At 40.6% G+C, this 25,867-nt stretch overlaps 1 protein-coding gene across 7 annotated transcripts in view; it reads right to left on the bottom strand.

The window, feature by feature from the left end:
• The window catches only part of SNX24 (sorting nexin 24), a 182,435-nt gene that overhangs the window by 54,431 nt on the left and 102,137 nt on the right, over positions 1 to 25,867 (bottom strand). For all 7 annotated transcript variants that reach the window (XM_086410672.1, XM_086410676.1, XM_086410675.1 and 4 more), the window contains exon 3: positions 10,175 to 10,279. In XM_086410672.1, the coding sequence (XP_086266798.1) occupies positions 10,175 to 10,279 (105 nt within the window). The remainder of the gene's footprint in view (positions 1 to 10,174; positions 10,280 to 25,867) is intronic.

The raw sequence follows: 25,867 nt of genomic DNA on the forward strand, positions 1-25,867 counted from the left end.
AACCCAGGCAGATTAGGAAAAAAGTGAAAACAGAATTCATGAAAACAAAAAACCCATAATATTAAGTTCAAAAATCAATGTATGGCTTCAACTTCCAATGAGATGGAGCAGATACACTTTTTCCCATTGATCCTGCTAAGTACAACTAAAACCACTGGACCCTGTACATAGAGCAGACAAGAAGATTATGACAGGTTGAAAGAAGAAAAGAGACTTTTTAGGACCCAAGAAATGACACAGTGCTGAGCTTTATCTTTCTTGGGTTTTCATTTTGCCTCACCTATCTTGACTTGGAGAAGAAAAAATTAGCAACCAGGAAATACCAATATATGCAGACAAATAAGGTCCCAGTAAAATCCCGATTCCTCTAGCAAAACCATACAAAAGACAACCTAGCAAGACAGAAAACTCTCCAACTCTAAATTGTTCTACTGTAGCCAACACACCACAGAAGGAAACTGTGGCCAGCTGCCACTCATGCCAGTCACGTCCTCATGGGAAGCCTAGACCTCCATCCTCGTAAGGCTGGCAATGAAGTACTCCATGCTGGGGTGGTGTCAGAGAAGGCCAAGAAAGCAGCCAGGACTTTCATCCTCACAGCCAGAAATGTGCCCCTACCCACAGGGTTTGTGGAGACCATGCGGGGAGCTGGAACTCCCATCCTCTCAGCAGTGATGAGGAGCACCCAGCCCAACCCAGTTGTCAGTGATGCTAGGTGAGAAATCTGGCCTTTCATCCTCACTTGGTAGAAAGAAGGTGGAGTCCTCTGCCTTGACTGACCAGTATCAGAGAAAGCAAGCTAAAACAACCAATATTTAAATAAGGTTCAGAGTCTCATACCATCACACAAAGATGTCTAGAATTCAACCAGAATCATTCATTATATCAAAAACCTGGAAGATCTTAAACAGGATGAAAAAGTCAATCAATACATGCCAACACTCAGATGACAGAGATATGTTAAAATTATCTGACAATGATTTTTTAAGGCAGCCATGATAAAAATGTTTCCATGAGTAATTATGAGCATCTTTGAAGGAAAAGGAAGAAATAGAAAAATTCAACAAAGAAATAAAAAGTCTCAGTTCCCTGGTGGTCTAATGGTTAGGATTTGGTGCTTTCACTGCTGTGGCCCCAATTCGATTCCTGGTCAGAGAATTGAGATCCTGCAAGCTGTGCAACATGGCTAAAAAAAGGGGGGAAAAATACATACACACACAGACATATACATATAAAGTATCAGCAAAAAGTAAAAGCTACAAAGAAAAATCAAATGGCAAATGGGGATTTTGGAACCTAAAAATACAATAACATAAAGGGCTCAGTATAGAGTTCAATGGCCCAATGGAAGGAAAAGAGAAAAGAATCAGTGAAGGGGAAGATAGAAACAAAACAAAGTATCCAATCTGACCAAAGGAAAGAAACAGTAAAAATAAATAAAGGTCTTAGGGCCTTGTGCAACTATAATAAAAAATAGAACATTCCCATTATTGGAGTCCTGGAAAGAGAGGAGTAAGAGAAAGGGGTTGAAAAAGTACCCAAAGAAATAATGGCTAAAAACTTCCATGTGTGGCAAAAGAGATAAACCGATAGATTCAACAAGTTGGTAGGATTCCAAACAGGAAAAACTTAAACACAAACCAAGACACATAATAGTTAAGCTTCTGAAAACCAAAGACAAAGACAAAATCTTGAAAAAATGCCATTTGATTTTTATTTTTCAAGCATCAAAGTTTTCTATATTTCTTCCTCTCTTTAATATTTATATAGAGTACCCAGGGCTCCCCTGGTAGCTCAGCTGGTAAAGAATTCACCTGCCATGCAGGAGACCTTGGTTTGCTTCCTGGGTCGGGAAGATCCCCTGGAGTAAGGCACGGCAACCCACTCCAGTATTTCTGCCTGGAGAATCCCCATGGACAGAGAAGCCTGGTAGGCTACAGTCCCTGGGGTCACAAAGAGTCAGACACAACTCAGTGACTAAGCGCAGCACAGCACGTAAGAGTATCCATTCTGTGCCCTGAGATGTTTAAGTGATTAGACAGTATTTGAACAATAATTGTTTCAATAAACAAAATAAATAAAACATCTTGCCTTCACCATGCTAGAGTAGGCACAAAGACAATGAAAACAGCCAGTTTATAGCAACATCTTACATATACAGGAAAAACAATTAGTATGACAGTGGATATTTAAATCAGAAACCACGGGGGCAAAATGAAGTTTTGAAATATTTTCCAAGTGCTGAAGAAAACAAGAATTGTCAACCCAGAATCCTACATTCAAGGTGATAAGATTTAAAACACTATAAGGTCTTTGTAAATTTCAGGAGGCAGCTAAAGATAATAGGGAATTACTGAAAGGATACATACATACTAAGGGGGTAAAACGGAAAGAGAAAAAGGAGGAAGAAATTTGCCACCCATCCAAAAGCAAGCAAGGAAAGAAAAATTCAGCAAAAAGGGAACTAATAAAAAAACATGGATAAAAATTAAATATACTATTTGAATATAAGCAAACAACAAAAAAAAAGGATGCTTGTACTCAGCCCAACTATATCAGTAATCATGAAAACATAGGTGGGGAATTTTTTTTTTTTCCCCAATATTCTGGGAGGTGGGTCATAGAGGATCCTGCTGTGATGTATGTCAGAGAGTGTTTTGCCTATGTTCTCCTATAGGAGTTTTATAGTTTCTGGTCTTACGTTGAGATCTTTAATCCATTTTGAGTTTATTTTTGTATATGGTGTTAGAAAGTGTTCTAGTTTCATTCTTTTACAAGTGGTTGACCAGATTTCCCAGCACCACTTGTTAAAGAGATTGTCTTTAATCCATTGTATATTCTTGCCTCCTTTGTCAAAGATAAGGTGTCCATATGTGCGTGGATTTATCTCTGGGCTTTCTACTTTGTTCCATTGATCTGTATTTCTGTCTTTGTGCCAGTACCATACTGTCTGGATAACTGTGGCTTTGTAGTAGAGCCTGAAGTCAGGTAGGTTGATTCCTCCAGTTCCATTCTTCTTTCTCAAGATCGCTTTGGCTATTCGAGGTTTTTTGTATTTCCATACAAATTGTGAAATTATTTGTTCTAGCTCTGTGAAGAATACTGTTGGTAGCTTGATAGGGATTGCATTGAATCTATAAATTGCTTTGGGTAGTATACTCATTTTCACTATATTGATTCTTCCAATCCATGAACATGGTATATTTCTCCATCTATTAGTGTCCTCTCTGATTTCTTTCACCAGTGTTTTATAGTTTTCTATATATAGGTCTTTAGTTTCTTTAGGTAGATATATTCCTAAGTATTTTATTCTTTTCGTTGCAATGGTGAATGGAATTGTTTCCTTAATTTCTCTTTCTGTTTTCTCATTATTAGTGTATAGGAATGCAAGGGATTTCTGTGTGTTGATTTTATATCCTGCAACTTTACTATAATCATTGATTAGTTCTAGTAATTTTCTGGTGGAGTCTTTAGGGTTTTCTGTGTAGAGGATCATGTCATCTGCAACCAGTGAGAGTTTTACTTCTTCTTTTCCAATTTGGATTCCTTTTATTTCTTTTTCTGCTCTGATTGCTGTGGCCAAAACTTCCAAAACTATGTTGAATAGTAATGGTGAAAGTGGGCACCCTTGTCTTGTTCCTGACTTTAGAGGAAATGCTTTCAATTTTTCACCATTGAGGATAATGTTTGCTGTGGGTTTGTCATATACAGCTGTTATTATGTTGAGGTATGTTCCTTCTATTCCTGCTTTCTGGAGAGTTTTTATCATAAATGGGTGTTGAATTTTGTCAAAGGCTTTCTCTGCATCTATTGAGATAATCATATGGTTTTTGTTTTTCAATTTGTTAATGTGGTGTATTACATTGATTGATTTGCGGATATTGAAGAATCCTTGCATCCCTGGGATAAAGCCCACTTGGTCATGGTGTATGATCTTTTTAATGTGTTGTTGGATTCTGATTGCTAGAATTTTGTTTAGGATTTTTGCATCTATGTTCATCAGTGATATTGGCCTGTAGTTTTCTTTTTTTGTGGGATCTTTGTCAGGTTTTGGTATTAGGGTGATGGTGGCCTCATAGAATGAGTTTGGAAGTTTACCTTCCTCTGCAATTTTCTGGAAGAGTTTGAGCAGGATAGGTGTTAGCTCTTCTCTAAATTTTTGGTAGAATTCAGCTGTGAAGCCGTCTGGACCTGGGCTTTTGTTTGCTGGAAGATTTTTGATTACAGTTTCAATTTCCGTGCTTGTGATGGGTCTGTTAAGGTTTTCTATTTCTTCCTGGTCGAGTTTTGGAAAGTTGTACTTTTCTAAGAATTTGTCCATTTCTTCCTCGTTGTCCATTTTATTGGCATATAATTGTTGACAGTAGTCTCTTATGATCCTTTGTATTTCTGTGTTGTCTGTTGTGATCTCTCCATTTTCGTTTCTAATTTTATTGATTTGATTTTTCTCCCTTTGTTTCTTGATGAGTCTGGCTAATGATTTGTCAATTTTATTTATCCTTTCAAAGAACCAGCTTTTGGCTTTGTTGATTTTTGCTATGGTCTCTTTTGTTTCTTTTGCATTTATTTCTGCTCTAATTTTTAAGATTTCTTTCCTTCTACTAACCCTGGGGTTCTTCATTTCTTCCTTTTCTAGTTGCTTTAGGTGTAGAGTTAGGTTATTTATTTGACTTTTTTCTTGTTTCTTGAGGTGTGCCTGTATTGCTATGAACTTTCCCCTTAGGACTGCTTTAATTTTAACATACCTTTTTTCTTACAGATCAAGCAGTCAAGTTAAGATACAGGAGATTCGCTTTAAAAATGTCATCTGATTATATATAGTTCACTGCACTCAAGGGATTAGAAATTTGCAAGTGCACATGGTCAATTTTAACAGATACCTCAGGCACTACTGGAAAAATAAAAAATACAGTACTCTTTAATTCAGACGTCTGACCAAATTGAACATTATACTGCATAGTATAATTTAAAGAATGAGTGAGGGGCAGCCTCGTCAGCTAAACAGGGTCTTTTAATGATACCATTCTGCATCTACCCAGCCTGACCCAGCTGTGGCACTATTTTCTTCAAATGAACTTTATTCTAAGAGATTAAAATATTAGCTTCGGTTATCCTTTATCATGAGCTGCTATGAGCTATTTCTGGTCAGCTCCCAAAACTTTAATAACTTATCACTCTATGTGATAAAGATGAAAACATAAACAACTGCTGTTCCTGAATAAGTGACATAAGACATGGATCCCTTTCTCAGAAAGATAAATTTCACATTATTGCAATAAACAGCACAAGTGTGCTGTTCATGCAAAGTTCTGGTGAAATTCCTTGTCTGAAAATCATGAGAGCTTCCAATTTAAAGTTGCTAATAAAGAATGATAAGAGACTTGCCCATTAAATCAGCCTTAAATAAATAAGTGAAGATACAACTAAACCTCAGCCTTGCTAACCACTGTTTTCTCTTTCTGGAAGAAAAATCAAGGGTCTTCATCTTTGATGGAGTACTGAAATGTTGCCAGATTATGTCTAGGCATTAGAGGGTTTCTTCATTCATTGTGCTCTGCGCTTGGAGAACCTTGTCTGGGTAAAAGTGAAATTGTTAAGTGTTTCTCGTTTGATTATTTTCTCCCCCACTTCTGTATTTTCTCCTCTTCCTTCTCCCTGGACCTCCAGAAGGAAAGAGGACATCAGACTTGAACTGACCACTGTGTCTCTTTGTCTTCTGTTGGAGCTTTTCTCGCTATACTCTGTGGAACGGTTTCCCAACTAGGAAGGGCAGCTCCCCATCAATTGGATAAAACAGTTTTAATCAACTGGATAAAACAACTAATGCTAAAAACGCTCGTGTGTTCTCTGGTCCTTTCACACAGTACCCTAAAGTCATTTTTTGAGTGTAATACCTTTGGGAAGCTCTTGAGATTTATGATATATGTTGTGTTGTGAATTATCTCTTTCCTGAAGAGTTAGTGCTTTCATTCATCTTGGCCTTTTTCTTCAATGCTTGGAGATCCCTGGTGATCAGACTTCACTGCAGAAAGCAGCTTAAGGGGACTTCCTCAAGTCAGCAGGAGCGCTTCCTTCTGAGGGGAGCCTGTGGGTGGAGCGTGCAGTTTGATGGGCTTTTCCTTGAGGTAAGAGGAGGGGGTTGTCAACTTGGGGGCCCTGATGTCCACCTTAGAAGCTTTAGCTTTCCTCAGACATTCTGTTTAGTATTTTGTTGCGTTGTTATATTTTCAAGAAAATAGTCTTTACAAAGTTTGGACCTGGTCATAAACATGAGGATGTATTCTGGACAGAATAAGGAGTCTGGGCATCCGTCTGTGTTCAGTCTCACCGCTCACCTCAGCCTCTGCCTCACCTGCCAACTCCAAGTCCAGAAGACTATCTCCATCACAGCTGTGAGTAGGCTGCCTCCCACATCCACACAGGCTCTCACGGCTGAGCTTTGCTTTTCACTTTGTAGCACCCATCGCATGCTACCAGAACATTCCATCTTCTAGAAAACTGTCAAATGTAATTCTTTTTTCCCATTGATGATCCCCTCTTTTCCCTGCCCATCTACCACCTAACTGCTGTGGTTTATTTCTTTTGAAGCTTTTATACCTTTGTTTCAGTGGGGTCTTAGGAAAGGTGGAAAATCCTCTCAAACTGAGAGATAAAATATTACATAAACCATGTTTGATGGTCAAATAAATTTGGGAAACCCAAATTAATTTATTCTTAAGATTTCTGTTTCTATCCAGATGACTTGACACAGAAAATAGATACATTGCTCACAGTTTTTAAAGGATTCTAAATATTGAAGTCAAAGATACAAAAAAAATCTATCGATCAAAGAAGATGGGGACAGACAGCTAGTTAAATTGTGATGGTTTATAAGCTATTTTCCTTTACTTTTATTATCATATCCTTAACACAAACTATACGTTAAGGTTGAAAATTTCTCCTGACTTAGAAAACCTACAATACATTAAAAAAAGAGTCTAACCTGGGAGTTAAGAAATTAAAATTCCAATCCTATCTCTTTAACTAATATACTCCAGGAAGTGAGCAAGTTGCTTAACCCCACTGGAGTTCTGGTTCTCCACCTCTAAAATAAAAGAGTAGTGTGGGCCAATTCAGGAAATGTGTGGAATGGCATCCCACTCCAGTCCTCTTGCCTGGAAAATCCCATGGACAGAGGGGCCTGGTAAGCTGCAGTCCATGGGGTCGCTAAGAGTTGGATATGACTGAGCGACTTCACTTTCACTTTTCACTTTCATGCTTTGGAGAAGGAAATGACAACCCACTCCAGTGTTCTTGCCTGGAGAATCCCAGGGACAGGGGAGCCTGGTGGGCTGCCATCTATGGGGTCGCACAGAGTTGGACATGACTGAAGTGACTTAGTAGTAGTAGTAGTGTTGAACCCATCCACGGTCTAGAGCATATTAGTTGCTTTGGGGACAAAAGGAAGGGTTTTCTCTAGCCCTTCCAAGAGTTAATCTGTCTGTTTTATGGGTGGTAAACTGAGACCAGAGGGATGCTCATGAACTTAACTCAAGGGCAGGAGACAAGCTGGATTGGATGAGATCTGAGATCTCTGTGAGCTTAAGATGCTATGGCTTGGGGTATTGATACTTTCTCAAGCGTATGGGCCTGAACAGCGCCATCCTATGTACCTCAAGCTGAGACGGATTCTCTGCAGAGTGGTGCCTGCCAAGAAGTGGTAGTGGCACTTACACTCAGGGGTTCAGCCTGGTACAGAGGGTGAAGTGAAGTTGCTCAGTTGTGTCCAACTCTTTGCAACCCCGTGAACTATAGCCTACCACGCTCCTCTGTCCATGGGATTTTCCAGGCAAGAGTACTGGAGTGGGTTGCCATTTCCTTCTCCAACAGAGGGTGAGTGGGATTCAAACTGGAGTTACACAGGTGAGTAGAAGGAATAGTGGGAACTGTCTTACTTCTGAAGAGACTTAAACACCAAAAGATATTAAGAAGTGACCCCTAAGCCAGGGTTTTCATTTCCCTGGGAATTGACCAAGCATCTGCACTCACCTTTCATCCACACTCATCTCTGTAACTTCCATTTGGCTCCCACAGCACACAGATAAAATCAGAGAAAAGGGGGAGAAAAGAAAGCATCCTTGAACTCCTTCAGGACTTAACTGACAACAAACTGAATATTAAACGCACAAGAGCAAACAAGCCCTCTCAGTCATTCAACCACATCTTTCAAGCTCTGTTTCTGAGAATAGAAAATTCTAAGCTCAATTTGAGTGTCACTGTAAACTCCTCTCTATGCCAGATGATTTTATCTGCATATTTATATCCAAAGTACAAACATCTTAAAATGTTTACACTGAGCAGTAATGGGAGTCATGTGTCAAATACAATGGGAGGAAAGAGCAAAGCTTTCTTCAGAACTGAAGCTTGAAGATATACAATATCTGTGGAAAATCTGGCTTACAAATTAAAATGCATTGTTTACCAAGCCCATATAATTATAGACAACATGCATTTTTACCTTTGCATACAACATCTAAAGTCTCGTTTTGGGGTTTTTGGGTTTGGTTTTGCAGTTGCAGCCCGAGGCTCTGGAAGTCTCATGGCTCTATATACAGAGTCTCAGGGTGCATGCCACACACTTCCCTGTCATTTGCAGTCTCTACTTCCCTTAATCTCCCACTGCCGGGAGAGGCAGTGAAGGATCCATCTACCACATTCCCAAGCAGAAGAACAAAAGCAGTGAAGACAGCCGTCCTCTGGGTTCTGGGAGTTTCCACGCACCAACTTTCCCCTGTGAACACTGTAAAGACCAAGAAAACTGCAGGAGGCCAGGGACAGCTCCTTGACAATTTTTCTACTGGGGGAGAGGCCTGTGAACTGATCACTAAGTACAAGCCCGTGTCAACAGCCTCTCTTGAGCTTCTAGCTACTAGTCATTCAAGCACGACCAACCAGAAAAGCTCTGTAGAGGACACCAGGTGTAAGCTTCCTGCAGCCCATAGCTGCCTGCCCAAACAGAATCCACCGAGGGTTAACGCTGAAGGGGGTTACAAAGACAGCTGTGGACAAACACCAACTTCTTTGAAGAAACATGTCCTGGTTAGATCATCATGGTAAATTCAGAACTCTGAGGTGATGCCCAGCTCTTCGTTTTTGAGAGCCAAGATTCCCCTACACCAACCCCTCACACCTGGTCAGTCAGCCTCATGCATCAGCCCCTCAAGTGGACTCACGTCCTGATGAACACAGGCGCCCCAGCCCCCCGCCCTCCTCTCAGCGCCTACTCCACATGGCACTCCTTGGATTAATAATGGCTACACTGACTATTCACCTGAGGCCACTAGCACTTTTTAAAACTCAGAGAAGTTGACATTGCCTCACTCTTTCCTTTTGTTTTTTTCTGTCACTTGGCAGAGAGACTGCTTTGTCTTATCTGACTTAGGTAGATCTGTTTGCTCCTCATAGCTGCAGGAAAGAGTCCTATGGATTGTTTTAAAAACACACATTCTACTTTTTGAAGAAGTTAGTACTTCGTCAGAGGCAATTTTTACATACTTATTCTCAATTTGATTCCAGACGTGTACCAGCCAGGCCCACTGAAAATGCAGTTTCTCTCATTTTCTCTCAACATCTCAACATCTAAAGGCTAGGGACAATATGCCACCAGAGAAGCCCTAATAATGAAGTCACTCAGTTGTGTCCGACTCTTTGCAACCCCAGGGACTGTAGCCTACCAGGCTCCTCTGTCCATGGGATTTCCCAGGCAAGAGTACTGGAGTGGGTTGCCATTTCCTTCTCCAGGGAATCTTCCTGACCCAGGGATTGAACCCGGCTCTCCTGCATTGCAGGCAGATGCTTTACCATCTTAGGCTATGAGGAAGAGACAAATCTTGAAGAGGAAAATTAAAAACAAAAAAGCAATTTGTAGGGTTGAACAGAAAAATAGACATCTTGTAAAGTGGTTTTTACTTTTATACTAAATTTTCACTTTCACATAACCATTTTAAAATGGAACCTAATCAAAGATAAAAGAACCAACCAACAACATATTTATAATTTTAAACTTTCCTTTCATTCAGAATGTTTGACTTCTTGATATGGTCTGCATCTCACCCATAAGTTCTGAGAAAAAACATTGAGATATATGATTCTTTTAAGTGACATTATATTAATTGAGGCTCGAAACACATCTTACCTGTAAATATGTTTCCAAACCTTGTCGTCGTTGTTCTAAGACTTTTGGGACCCAGTTCCGAACATGTTTAGAAGGAATTTCTGGAGTTTTAATGCATTTCTTAAGCTATAAAGACAGAAATGAAAACAGAAAATGTCTTTTGATTATAAAGACATTATTTGCGGGAAAAGCCAATAAAAGAAAGTGAACCACAGTGATCTCCAATAAAAAGAAAGAGTAAAATATATATACACTGAAATTTCATCGACAATTCTTTCTTTAGCTGTCCTAAAGATTCATGTTTCAGAACATGAGTTCTCTGTTTTAGTAGTTGTTGTTATTGTTATACATCATCTGGTATAAGAGATTGGAATTTTTTTTTTCTGAAAAATTAAGAGTTCAATAAGTGAATTATAAAGAAAGTATAGAAGTTTATAATTTCCAAAATCAATGAATACAATAACATTATGGTTGGAAGAAGTACATTCCTGATGAAAGGTCTTTCTACATATTTTTCACAGAAAAAGGCAAAACAAAATGCAACTGCTGATAATCATCATTCCTGGAATGCCATATGAACTAGACCACATCATATGGAGGGTTTCTTTAAAGTTTTATAATAAAAAGAACTTAAAAAAAAAAAAAAGACTGATCCTTCCAATATTCCTAAGCATTAGGTCTAAATTTTGCTCACAAAAACTGAGTGATGGTTCTCAGCTAAAGGGTTCTCTGGCCTTTCTGGGCAGCAGTTTTAAGGGACTATATAAATAAAGGAAAATTCTTTTGGAAGTTGAGTTAGAGCTGCCTGTTGCAGGTTCCTACTACCACATCCTGCTGCTGCTGCTAAGTCGCTTCAGTCGTGTCCGACTCTGTGCGACCCCATAGACGGCAGCCCACCAGGCTCCCCCGTCCCTAGGATTCTCCAGGCAAGAACACTGGAGTGGGTTGCCATTTCCTTCTCCAATGCATGAAAGTAAAAAGTGAAAGTGAAGTTGCTCAATCGTGTCCGACTCTTAGCGACCCCATGGACTGCGGCCTACCAGGCTCCTCCGTCCATGGGATTTTCCAGGCAAGAGTGCTGGAGTGGGGTGCCATTGCCTTCTCCACCACATCCTAAACCTGTGAATATTACCTTATAGGGCCAGTTACTACTGTGTATATCCGATTACATGATATTACCATGGAGAGATTATCCTAGATTATACAGGTGGGCTCAATGTAATCGTAAGGCTCCTGATAAGAGGAAGGCAGGAGGACGAGAATCAGAGAATGGAAGATGATACATGACTGGCTTAGGTGACAAAGTAAAGGTCATGAGCCCAGGTGACCTCTGGAAGCTAAAAAGGGAAAGGAATCAATTATCTCCTACAATCCATTCATATCTTAATTTTAACTCAATGAAACTCAATTTGGATCTCTAACCTTGAGAGGCATAAGATAATAAACTTGTGTTGTTTTAAGTTACTAAGTTTATGCTAACTTCTTATAGCAGCAATGCATAAAAAAGTAACACACTGCCTCTAAAGTGGAAATATTTTAATGCTCTAATTTTAAAACTTGGAAACCCTACTAAACTGCCCCTTTACATGAGAAGAAATGGCATAATGACCTCTAAGAAAATATTAATACATACAGCAGCTAAACCCCAGGATCTGAAACTGTAATAAAAATTTTTTCTCATTCATAAGCATATATTCACCACTAACCAGTCTAGGCTGAAAGAAGGAATCTTGTGCAATTAAAAGATCAGTGCTTCTAGTTCAAAGTGTTAGGCTGAGCCTGTGTTTGCTTCCTCCATTCACACCTGAAGTGCTGCTAACAGGGTAAAAGTGCTAGCTGCAAACCCAAATCTATCCTTCTTCTCTTGCTCATCAAACTCCTAAGTTATTGGAAATAATACTGTATTCAGCTAAATTCAGCTTTAATTTCCCACATCCCCCTGCAAAGAGTGGGGGCCAAAGGTAATCAGAAGTCATAAAGGAAAGTTTTCCATAAATACTAAGTGCAGCACACTCAGCTGACTTGCAGCATCTGTCTTATTTCCCCTTTAGCTCTTCCTCCCTAGAAGGTGACTGTGATGGCTGGAGCTGCCATGACCATCTGCCACCATGAAGTGAGAGTTCTGAAGATGGAAGACAGGTGTCCAGATGACTGAGCAGAAAAAATAGAGTCAGTACCTGAGCACCTCCTGGAGCTGCCACAACAACCTGACTTGTTTTTTAAGACAAAAACAAAAAGTCCCCCCACTCTCCTATTTTAAAGTTACTGGCATGTGGACTTTCTGTTTCATAGACCTGAATTTAATCCTGGTAGACACTAAAAAAAGAATGCCAATGGAAATAGGACTCACAACAACACAGAGAACAGGGCAAGGAGGAAGGAGCAATCACCAAGCAAGAGATTAACAGCTTTGTAAAAGATAGAAAGCAGGAGCATGATGCTAAAGAAAAGGCTGGAGCAGAGGAAGCCCCAGCCCAGACCTCCTCGGGAAGTAGACTGCAAAGGGTCTGGATGTCAGTCTTCTCAGAAGCCTGAGAGGCTGTGTGCTCAGGACTGGCGTTAAGAGGAGGAGGGAACAAGAAGCGGGACAGACTATGTCTTACCTGTGCCAAAGACCACAGAGATAAACAGCAGTCCAGTGTTATCCCTAAGCATGCACACCCCTATTCTATAAAAAAGGGTCAGTGTCATAGAGAACATACTTGTGGACACAGTGGGAGAAGGAGAGGGTAGGATGAATTGAGAGAGTAGCACTGAAACATATATATGTACGTAAAATAGCCGGGAGAAGGCAATGGCACCCCACTCCAGTACTGTTGCCTGGAAAATCCCATGGACGGAGGAGCCTGGTGGGCTGCAGTCCACGGGGTCGCTAAGAATCGGACACGACTGAGCGACTTCAACGTTGACTTTCCACTTTCATGTACTGGAGAAGGAAATGGCAACCCACTCCAGTGTTCTTGCCTGGAGAATCCCATGGACGGAGAAGCCTGGTAGGCTGCAGTCCATGGGGTTGCACAGAGTCGGACACGAATGAAGCGACTTAGCAGGAGCAGCAAAATAGATAGCTGGTAGGAATTTGCTGTATAACAGAAGAAGCTCAACCTGGTGCTCTGCTATGACCTAGAGGGGTGGGGTGGGGTGGGGGTGGGTGGGAGGTTCAAGAGGGAGGGAACATATGTATACTTATGGCTGATTCACACTCTTGTACAGCAGAAACCAACATAACATTGTAAAGCAATTATCCTCCAATGAGAAATAAATTAAAAAAAAAAAAAAAAAAAAAGAGGGTCAGCATTCCTAAGGAAATTTCATGAAATGTTTGGGTTGAAGAAGGGTGTTTGCCATTCTGGTCATTCTGGTTTTCATGAAGTTTCCAGCCTAGAATCTGCCTCTCTCCCCTCATTCCCTATAATGAAGCCCTTCAGTTGACAAACACCCTACAGAGGGACCAGACTTATGCATTCAAAGTGGAGGAAGCAGTGACAAATACCTAGAATAATTCATCTAACTGGATGGACAATCAAGGATTGCTTTCATAGGAGAGCAAGCACTACAAAGGAGAAAGGATAAGAAAAAACAAATGGAGCAACTAATCCCAAAAGGAACATAAATCAAATAATAGAAGAGATCTTTAAAAATTCTATTTAGTATCTGCAGAGAGATTTGAGAAGATAATGCTCCTATTAAACAGGAACAGTTGCAATGAAAAGGAAATAATCAGAGAAAAAAGATTTCAGAACTTAAAGAACATGACAGAAATTAATAAATTAAAAGAGGCAGAATATAAAATCATGGAAGTCTCTCAAAGCGCAGAATAAACAAAATGAGAGAAAAGGTAGGTGAAAAGATAAAACACATATAGGATTAATCCAGGGGATTTAATAGGAAAGTAATGAAGAGTAAAAGACAGTTTCAAAGAAAAAAGTTTTTCTATGACCTAATATATGTCTCCAGATTAAGAACCCACTGCCAGCATAATGTATAAAAAGAATCTACATTTACTGACATTCATCTGTTGAGATTTAAGAATATCAAGGAAAAAGAGAAGACAGAGAGAAAAACATTAGTTGGCAAATAAAGGAAGCAGAGCCACAATGGCAACCGACTTGTCATCAGCAATAATGAACGCTAGAACAATGCTTCAAAGATCTAATTCGATATAGATTTCTATAACTAGCATATCATCAATAAAGTGTGAGAGAAGATTTACCTGCCCTTCCTTCTTTACACAGAAGTAAACATGCAATTCCAGAAAACTGAGAAATTAAATCAAGGAAGAGGAAAAATGGTATCAGGACTCCTAACTCTGTGCCATCAGCATGGCAAGGGGAAGTCCAAGGGCAGCTGTGCACAGCAGGCCTGAGAACTATCTGTCTAGGTTAGAGCAGAAGGTCAGAGCCCTTGGACAAGGCAACTGCCCGGAAGAAGGCTGACTCCATGCAAGAGACAGCATGGGTAAGACGGACAAATTCAAGATCTGTTAAAGTACATTATTCTTTGGTCTATCAGAAAAAAATAAAAAATAAAAGTACCAGGGAAAACAAAGAGGCCTGAAGAAGGTCATGGAACAGAAGACACCAAGCTCCTCCTCTGTGTTAGAGACACTCTTGCCTTTGTGAGGCTTCCCGGAAAGACAAAAAACAAGAAATGAGTTAATAAAGCAGGGTGAAGGCAGACAATAACAGATGGTGTGTGCACTGGGGAAGGGCCTGTGTTAGGTGAGAATGTCTGAGGAGCCATTTGAAGCATGCTGGGAGGGAGCCACCAGGTAAGGGAACTGGAGAAGGAACGTTCCAGCAGAAGCAGAGCAATGGAAAGGGAGGACCAAGGACCAAGCCTGTTGTTCAAAAAGCTGAGGCCGAGAGGCAGCAGAATCAGACAGTGTAGGGCCTTGGAGGTGACGGTGGGAACTGGACTGTCATTTCACGTGGGAAACACAGTGTTTTAAACAAGGGAATGACTTGATATAATTTTTACTTTAAAGAGATTATGCTAGATTCTATGAGCAAGATGGACTGTAGGGGGTGGGATCACAGCAGGCAGATCAGTTAGCAGTTCCTATGGAAGTCCAGGCAAGGACGGTGATGGGGACGATGGTCCTGGCAGTGGAGTGGGGAGAAGCTGAAGGCTGGGAGAGGACGTGGAAAGTGGAGGTGGTTAGAATGACTCCCTGACCCTGACTCTTTTGGGTTTCTGACCTCATCTGGCAGCATCCTGTTTGCTAAAAGGTGGTAGAATGCCAGGTTTAGAGTAGGTGGCAGAGAACACTACTTGCCTCCCCAAAGCGACTGTTCTGTAGAACCCTGAAGTTCTACAGAACAGAACTCCTGATTTTCAGCTGAGTACATGACTGCCCAGAATGAAGACTACATCTCCCAATCTCCCTAGAAGCTACATGTAGCTGAATAACTGAATTCTGGACAAAGGCAGGTAATGTTTGTGCAACTTTCAGGAAGTATTCTTTTTTTTTTTTAAAGAAAAAAGGCTTTTAAAAATTAATTTATTTATTTATGTATTTTTGGCTGTGCTGGTCTTGCTGCTGCCTGGACTTTTCTCTATTGCGGTGAGCAGGGGCTTCTCTCTAGTTGTGATGCACAGGTTTCTCACTGAAGCAGCTTCTCTTGTATGGAGCACAAGCTATAGATTGCACAGGCTTCGGTAGTTGCAGTTCCCAGGCTCTGGAGCACAGGCTCAGTTGTTGTGGCACACAGGCTTAGGTGGTCTGTGGCAGGTGGGATCTTCCTGGATCAGGGATCGAACTTGTGTCTCTTGCATTGGCAGGTGGATTCTTTACTACTGAGCCACCAGGGAAGCCCAAGAAGTGTTCTTACGGGGAAGGACTGTTCCTTCTTTCCTTTCCTTCTTCCTGCTGGCACCCATGTAAGGGCTAGACCCAGAGCAGTCACCTCCTACCATGAGACAGAAGCGATGTGTTGAGAAGAGGAAAGTCATAAAAGCCGGGGTCCCTGAGGCTCATGTAACTGTTACATTAGCCCTAGTCATTACATAAGGGAAAAATAAAGGAGTATGTGTTACAGTAAACATTATTTTGGTTCTAGAGTCACTTGCAGCAAAATCACACATCACATGAGTAAGGATATGGCTGGTACTGTAGGCCGCCTATCCAATATTCACTTCCTCCTCCTTCTTGTAAAACAAAACAAAACACAAACGCTTAGTGACTATAAATCCTAATTTTCCCGGTTCCTTGGTAATTAGGATTGCCATGTGATGAAGCTGTTAATGAAATGTAGTGTAGGGGGTGTGCTGCTGGCTCAGTGGTGAAGAATCCACGTGATAACACAGGAGACACAGGTGTGACCCATGTGCTGCAGGGACAACTAAGCCTGTGTGCCACAACCACGGAGCCTGTGCCTCAGAGCCTGGGAGCCACAACTACAGAAAGCCCACACAGCAGTGAAGACCCAGCACAGCCAAAATAAATAATCAAAACTAAAAAAGACAATAAAACAAACAAATAAAAATAGAAATGTAGCGTTAGTCCACTGAGTAGGTCTCTTTTCCTCAAAAAAAGAGAAAAGGCTTTTCTTCCTACCAGAAACACGGAAGTAATGCTGGAGGGATAGCAGCTATGTTGGAACCAGAGGGTGAAAGTCACGTGCTAAGGTGAAGACAGTAAAGCAGAAAGATAAAAGGAGCTTGAAACATGGATATGGTAGAACTGCTACATCAACTTGGACTACCTGCCTTTAGTTTTCTTGCAATATGAGAATTATTAATCTCTTACTTGTTTAAGAAATTTGGTCAAGTTTCTATCATATCCAAGAAAACATATTCCTAACACAAAGGACAGCATATTAAAAGGCAGAGACATTACTCTGCCAACAAAGGTCCGTCTAGTCAAGGCTATGATTTTTCCAGTGGTCATGTATGGATGTGAGAGTTGGACTGTGAAGAAAGCTGAGCACCGAAGAATTGATGCTTTTGAACTGTGGTGTTGGAGAAGACTCTTGAGAGTCCCTTGGACTGCAAGGAGATCCAACCAGTCCATCCCAAAGGAGATCAGTCCTGGGTGTTCATTGGAAGGACTGATGTTGAAGCTGAAACTCCAATACTTTGGCCACCTGATGCGGAGAGTTGACTCATTGGAAAAGACTCTGATGCTGGGAGGGATTGGGGGCAGGAGGAGAAGGGGACGACAGAGGAGGAGATGGCTGGATGGCATCACTGACTCAATGGACGTGAGTCTCAGTGAACTCCAGGAGTTGGTGATGGACAGGGAGGCCTGGCGTGCTGCAGTTCATGAGGTCGCAAAGAGTCGGACACGACTGAGCGACTGAACTGAACACAAAGGAATCAATTGTTCCATTTTTGTGATTTCAAGTCAGTATCCAAGCAGAGATAATGCGTAGGCAGTTGGATATGGGTCTGTAAACTGTGAGGGAGAATATTTGAGTGATACTGGTTCCAAATAGGAAAAGGAGTATGTCAAGGCTGTATATTGTCACCCTGCTTATTTAACTTCTATGCAGAGTACATCATGAGAAACGCTGGACTGGAAGAACCACAAGCTGGAATCAAGATTGCCGGGAGAAATATCAATAACCTCAGATATGCAGATGACACCACCCTTACGGCAGAAAGTAAAGAGGAACTAAAAAGCCTCTTGATGGACGTGAATCTGGGTGAACTCCAGGAGTTGGTGATAGACAGGGAGGCCTGGCATGCTGCAGTTCATGGGTCGCAAAGAGTCAGACACAACTGAGTGACTGAACTGAAGTGAACTGAGAGCTACAGAGCTAGATGCCATGACATTGGGAATTAGATACATAGAAAAGGGCTGTGAGGGGCAGAATCCTGAGAAGCTCCCAAGACCTTGCCTCCTTTTACATGTCTGTAAAATTCCTTCCTTGGATCTGGAGAGGACCAGTAAATGAGGTAAAACGGTCACTCCTCTGACTGGGTTCCACTCCATGAGACCCAGTCCTAGCAGAGGCCTGGCTTGGAAGAAGTGAGCTGTGGGAAATAACAGGGACACATGGCTAGGATTTTAGGATGGCCTCGAGGAGCTGAGAACAGTCCCTGGCTAACAGTCAGCAAGAAAAGAAGGGACTTCAGTCCTACAACCGCAAGGACTGACTTCCACTCATATGAGGATAGGACAGTAAAGATGACCCTTAGCTGCAGATGAGACCACAGCCTTGGCTGCCTCTGATTTCAGCCCCATGAGACCACAAGCAGAGAATCTGCTTGTGCCCAGACTCCTGATCCATGGGAACTCTGAGGTAACAAATTATCTGTTAAAGATGCTAAGTTTGTGGCCACTATATGCTGCAGTAGAAAACTAATGCAAAGGCCTTGGTCTGAGACACCCAACTCTGAGGGGCAGAGAAAAGAGGCTAGACAAGCAGTGAGGAGGCAGTGAAATGGTAAGCTGAGTTAAGAAAGTGTTTCTAGAAGAGACATGATAAGACTGTGCAGACACTACAAAGTCAGAAACAACAGTAAGCAGGAAGGCAGAGACTCCTCTTCCCAGGAATCATACTGAGAGAGGACAGCAAGGCAGTGAACATAGCAGGGAAGCATGGAGTCAAAGTGGGTTCTATTATGTTCAATGGGAAATATTATAACATATTCATTTATTGATGAGACTGATTCAGTCCTGGGTGGGATGAAAGGAATAACTGATGAATATCTGTAAGGGAATAAACATATACCTCATCACTACACTATCTGAGGCATTTCTCAAACAAGAACAAAGCCAAAAAATGCTAATTATCCTGTGGTAATAAGCTTCTTAAGTTTTACTTTAAACATGAAGAAATTTCCTTTAACACAACTGAACCACAACATTTCTTATGTTTCAGAATAGAAAATCAACTCCATTATCTGTCTCTCTCTCTCCTTCTTAAAAAAAAAAATCTTGAGGATATAGTACTGAAAAGATTTTCCCTTTTTATTTATGTCAGAAGTACTGAGGAAGCCGATCATCGTAGTTGCTGGGCTCAGTGACAGCATTTGTAGGTGAGTAATGAATGGCTCGAGATGAGGAGAGACAAACCCAAGACAATATGTTTCCAGGAGGGCTCAGCTGCTTACAAGAAAAACACTCTTCTGCAGCTCCATCCGATGATTAACTGTCCAGGCCAGGCTATGTCCAGACCAACCGCCTTTCTGATCCCCACAGATAGCAACCAGATTCCACGATGCCACAAACACAATCCCCCTCTGCCTGGCAGGACCACTCCCTTCCCTTTTCATACTGTTAAAGGACTTTACACAGAACTTACCCCACAAAGACCTGCCATATGTACACTGGTGATAGCAACCATTTTCCACCAAAAGGAACAGAAATACTTTCCCCAAGCATGGGAATAAAATGATGAAAAGGAAAAAAATGTTAGAGAAAGAAGTGGGGAACATTTCTTGGTGGGTAGGGGGTGGGCATTCAGTCTTTTACTCCATGTTGTCATCCTATCGTCTCAGGGTTCCCTTGAAGGACAGTTCACAAGGTGCTACACCCCCAGTTTAACCCCATATGGCAGTTTTTTTGGTCCTTCTGAATCATGGACTTTGTTAAATTAAATATGAGAAGGCAATAGTCTACACAAGCCAAAAGTAGGCAGGCACAAGAACTTGTTCATTTAGGAAGGAACCAGCACCAGATTTCCTGGAAACCCTTTTTTTTTTTTTTTTCCCTAAAAGAACTTGAGGTCATTTGTCACTTTTATTTTATTTATTTATTTATTTTTATTTTTTTAAATTTAATTTAATTTAATTTAATTTTTAAACTTTATACTATTGTATTGGTTTTGCCAAATATCAAAATGAATCCGCCACAGGTATACATGTGTTCCCCATCCTGAACTCTCCTCCCTCCTCCCTCCCCATACCATCCCTCCGGGTCATCCCAGTGCACCAGCCCCAAGCATCCAGTATCATGCATTTGTGAATTAAAGGCTGGTTGACAATGGACAGGAAACAGCTGGGAAGGCCACGCGAACTGTGTCTAGCAGTTTGCCAGGCGGGGATGTTTACTCTCCACACCGAGGATTTGGGCCAAGGAAGGCAGAGCTGCTTTCGAGGACCCAACACTGACAGTGCAAACACCTTGGCTGCAGAGGGGCAGAGCCTGGGCTAGGGGGAGCGTGGAGAAGGCTCTTGTCTTACCCTGTCACAGCCTGGGTCTGAGCCGTAAGGAGAGAACCCTACAACTTTTGTTTTAAGATATTATGCTAAGAGGGTACCTTCCCAGGTGGCACAGTGGTAAAGAATCCACCTGCCATGCTGGAGATGTGGATTCGATCCCTGGGTCAGGAAGATCCCCTGGAGGAGGGCATGGCGACCCACTCCAGTATTCTTGCCTGGGAAATCCCATGGACAGAGGAGCCTGGAGAGCTACAGTCCACGGGGTCACTAAGAGTCGGACACGACTGAGCAACTGAGCATGCACATGCATGCTAAGAGTGACCAGAGAAGAACAGGGTGGGGGTCTGTTTTGGGTTCAGTGTGGTGGTTGTGCTTTCCCACCCAGGACTAGCAGACCTATAGAACAGAGGCAAGTGTAACCTGGGGTTAAGCGAAAGTGAAAGGAACTTGCTCAGTCGTGTCCGACTCTTCGTGACTCCATGGACTGTAGCCTGCCAGGCTCCTCCGTTCATGGGATTTTCTGGGCAAGAGCACTGGAGTGGGTTGCCATTGCCTTCTCCAGCAGATCTTCCCGACCCAGGGACTGAACCTGGGTCTCTCACATTGTAGGTAGACGCTTTACCATCTGAGCCACCAGGGAAGTGGTTAGACTTACCGTAAACTAAACTCCCACAATAAAAACTGTTCTTGTTGACCAAATATTTCTCCAGTAATTCATAAAAATGCATAATGTTCTCCAAATATCTCATTTGCCAAATACTTAATTAATGCCTAATATGTGCCCAACACTAACAGTGAGGAATATATAAAAGACATGGTTCCTATTTTTATTTATTCATTCATTTTGTTCCTTCTAGTTTTCTTTGAGATTTTAGTGACATATAGCACTATGTAAGTTTAGGGTGTACAGTACAATGATTTTACTTACCTACATCATGAAATGGTTGCCACAATAAGTTCAGTGACTATCTATCATCTAATATAGATATAAAATTAAAGAAATAAAAAAATATTTTTCCTTGTGATGGAACTCTTAGGATTTAATCTCTTAACAATGTTCATATATAATGTAAGCAGTATTGATTATATTTATCATAATGTACATTATATCCCTAGTACTTATTTATTTTATAACTGGAAGTTTGTTTCTTTTGACTACCTTAATCCAATTCTATTTCCCCCAACACACTCCCTGACCTTGCACCCACCCCCACCTCTGGTAACCACAAATTTGACTTCTTTTCTATGAGTTTGTTTTTGAAGTATAATTCAGCTACAAACACTATCTTAGTTCCTAGTACTGACTGGATATTTCTATGCAATATAAAATGATCACCTGGATAGTCTAGTTAAGGACACAGTTCTTAGTTTTTAAAAATGTATCTTTTAGTTAGATAAAACTTAGGGATAACTAAATTTTAATTGGGACGTCCCTGGTGGCTCAGATAGTAAAGAATCTGTTTGCACTGCAGGAGACCTGGGTTCAATCCCTGGGTCAGAGAGATCTCCTGGAGAAAGGAATGGCTACTCATTCCAGTATTCCTTCCTGGAAAATTCCATGGACAGAGGATCCTGGTAGGTTGTAGTCCATGGGGTCAGAAAGAATCAGACATGACTGAGTGACTAACACAACAAAAAAGTCTAAATTATCTCATAGCCGTTTTTAATTTAAGTAGAAATCTCTATTCTAAAAGGGAAAGGAGTTCCAAGGACAGAGAGATTCAGGAATAAAAGAAACTCACCTTGAAGAAGAACCTGAAATGTTTCAGTTTTATTTAAACAGATGAGAACACAGAGAGAAAGCAGTATGGCAAAGTCAGAGAGGCAGTGATCTTCATATACTGCGTTGATGGGGAAGACTGGCTTGGCTGCCACTACCATTTTCTTAGGAGAAGCAGTGAGCAATACAGCTGGCCAGTAAAGGGGTATATGGTAGATAGAATCCTGGTCTTCCCAAAGATGTCCATGTCCTAATCCCTAGAACCTCTAAATATATTACCTTACAGGTGTGATTAAAACAAGTACTTACAGATGGGAAGACTGGACTTCCCTGATGGCTCAGCAGGTAAGGAATCTACCTGCCAATGCAGGAGATGCAGGTTCAACCCCTGGGTCAGGAAGATTCCCCGGAGAAAGGGAATGGCTACCCACTCCAGTATTCTTGCCTGGACAATCCCATGGACAGAGGAGCCTGGAGGGCTACAATCCACGGGGTCGCAAAGAGTCAGACACAACTGGGCAACTAAGCACATCCAGGTAGCCCAGATGTAATCTCAAGGGGGAGGCAGAAGTGTCTAGGTCAGGAGAGGAGATGTGATAACAGGAAATGTGACAATGGAAACAGAAGATGTGCTTTCTGACTTTGAAGACAGAAGAAGGCCATGAAAAGGCTTTTCTAGAGGCTGGAAAAGGCAAGGAAATGGATTCTGTTCTAGAGCCCCCCAGAACAAACAAACCCCTACTGACACATTCAAAGTGAAATAACAAATGTCTTAAGCCACTAAGTTTGTGATGATTTGGTACAACAGTAACAGAAAACTAACGCACAGTTTAAGATTTCTGGTTTTGAAAGTCAATGTGCGTTTCATCGAGTTGGTAGATAATACAGGCACATTTCAATGTTTTTGAGCTAAAAAATGAAGATGAAAACAGTGCTTTAGGAAGATTATCTGTACCAGAGGATGAATAAAAGGAAAAGGATCTGAAACAGTTAAGAAAGACATGAAGTAACAAGACACTGAATTGAGACGATAAGAGCAGAAAATGAAAAGTTAAATGGCACATATTATATTAGTTTGGAAGAATGAATCAATAGGCTTGTTGACACTCTGGAAATGAAAGAGAAGAGAAAGGTAGGAAAGACTTTCAAGGTTTCAAACCTTGTGGCTTCAGTCTGTGTGATGGGGGTAATATAGGGAGGGTTATGTCTAAGAGATGCCTTTAAAAACGGAACCACACAATAGGAATTCTCAAGCTTCATTGAGCATGAAGGTCATCTGGGATGCTGGTTTAATGCAGATTTCTGGGCTCCATCACAGAGATTCAATTCAGCATGCCTGGTGGTGCCCAGGAATCTGCAATTTAATAAACATTTGTTTGGATTCAAGTCATCCAAAATTCATAGTTTAAAAAATTAACCAATCAAGAAAAATTAAAAGAAAGTGAAATCGAATTCTTCCAGAGTGCTGGAAGAAAAACCAATCTTACATAAAATCTGAAAGAGCGAAAATAGACATATATTTGAGATCATAAAAATGTTAAACTTTTATAATTTAAGACATTATAGCCAAAATAAAAAAGCCCATAGTGAAAAGTAGTTTCATCAAGTGACTAATATTTTATTAATAGGCTATGCAAAGTAACAAGCAAAAACAACGGAGGCCCTAGTGGATAAATGGGTAAGCACATAAATGGAATTCCAAAAAGAGGGACTACAATCATAAATGTAAGAAATACCAATTAAAACAGCAACAAGGCAACACATATTGCTTGCTAAGTAAACAAATACCATGGTAGGGGGGCTAATATTCAAAGCTGATGAGGTAAGTTCATGCTTGCTGGTTGCATTATAAACCAGCTAAAATCATTTTGTAAAAAAATAATTTGGCAATACATAGCCAAAGCTGTAAAAATAGTCATACTCTTTGACAGAGAATGCTCCTTTTGTACTCTAGCTTGAAATCGTTTTGGATACGGGAGGAAAAAAAAACTATATGTAACGAGGAATATCAATCATCAGAAGTTGACCATGTGATGCACACGATTTCATTTAGTCTGTAAAACAATCCTATGCAGTTAGCACTTTCATTGTTCCCATATTAAAATTAGGAAAATGGAGGCACTCAACTTGCTCCAAGGTAAAGGCAGGTTCAGAAACATTCTGCCACCAGAAATTCTACACTTAAGTTTTTATAGCATATTATCACCATGAGGGAATCCTGCAACACAGTAGCATTTGTTCCATTAGAAAATGCAAGAAATTGGGAACAGTAAGGAGATTCCTTAAAAAACTAGGAATAAAACTACAATATGACCCAGCAATCCCAATACTAGGCATATACCCTGAGGAAGCCATAACTGAAAAAGACACGTGTACCTCAAAGTTCACTGCAGCACTATGTACAATAGCTAGGACTTGTAAGCAACCCAGATGTCCACTGACAGATGAATGCATAAAGAAGTTGTGGTATGTATACACAATGGAATATTACTCAGCTATAAAAAGGAATGTGTTTGAGTTGGTTCTAATGAGATGGATGAACCTAGAGCCTATTACACAAAGTGAAGTTAGAGAAAGACAAATATCATATATTAATGCATACATATGGAATCTAGAAAGATGGTACTGATGACCCTATTTACAGGGCAGCAATGGAGATGCAGACATACAGAACAGACTTTTGGAGACAGTGGGGTGGGAGAGGTGAGATAATTCGAGAGAATAGCATTTAAACACATTCATAACTGTATGTAAAGTAGATAGCTAGTGGGAATTTGCTGTGTGACACAGAGAACCCAAAGCTGGTGCTCTGTAACAAGCTAGAGGGGTGGGAGGGGGATGAGGTGGGAGGGAGGTTCCAGAGGGAGGGGACATATGTATACCTATGGGTGATTCATGCTGATGAATGGCAGAAGCCAACACAATAAAGTAAATAATTATCCTCCAAATAAAAATAAAATAAAATTAAAAAAACTGCAAGACAAGGAAGAAAGGAAAACAGTAATTATAGCAGCACAGTAGAAATATATGTGAGTAACAATGGTTTATTTCCCCCACCTCCAAACTTTCTGCAAGACTTAGCTTTATTATCTAAAAAAACTCAGCTTACTTGACGGGAGGAAAATAAAGCACATAGGAAAGAAAAAAAAAAACCTCCTGACTTTTTCAAAAAATTAGAAAGAAATCCTAAGAAAATGTAGAGGATGAGAATGTTTTGAGAGAAGGATAATAATAATTATAGAAAACTATGAGCTTGAGAGAACTATAATAATCATCTTCAGATAATTAGATAAACTGTCAAATGAGTAACGGTTTTAGTTTGGCTCTAAGTGGGCCTGACAGTAAGCCAGAAGGCATTGTTGTGTGTTTGTGGTAAATGGATATGAACCAAGCATCTATTATTTTAAAGGTACAAAGCACTTATTAATAGTTCATATATGATTTTAGAATTAATTTGGGAACATTGGCTAAAAACTTTTAATAAGTGAGAAATACAAAGTACAGTGTGAGAGAAACCAGGACATTGGCAACAGAGCAAACTGCACCCATTGCAGAAATAATTGAATGTTCAAAAAAAAAAATAATTGATTAAAAGAGAAAGTATTTTATGTAAAAACAGAACATTCAAAGCACACAACAAAATTCAAACATGGAAACCGGAGTACCAAAATTCTAATAAAAGGATAAAATTGTACAACATGGCAGCAATAATCAGTAAAGCTTGTGTATTCTGATTAAATTTTTGCCCATGTCAATCCTCCTTAACAAACAACTTTACAGTCAGGATTACAGATTTATATTTATTTTTACACCCTGTCTTTATTTGCACTTCATTGCTTTTTAGTTACTTTTTTGCCAAATCTAATACAATTAAAATGGGA

The sequence above is a fragment of the Bos grunniens genome, chromosome 7 (genome assembly GCF_055505025.1).
Source record: "Bos grunniens cultivar Pamir isolate PY7600 chromosome 7, Bosgru_T2T1.0, whole genome shotgun sequence".
Lineage (NCBI taxonomy): Eukaryota > Metazoa > Chordata > Mammalia > Artiodactyla > Bovidae > Bos > Bos grunniens.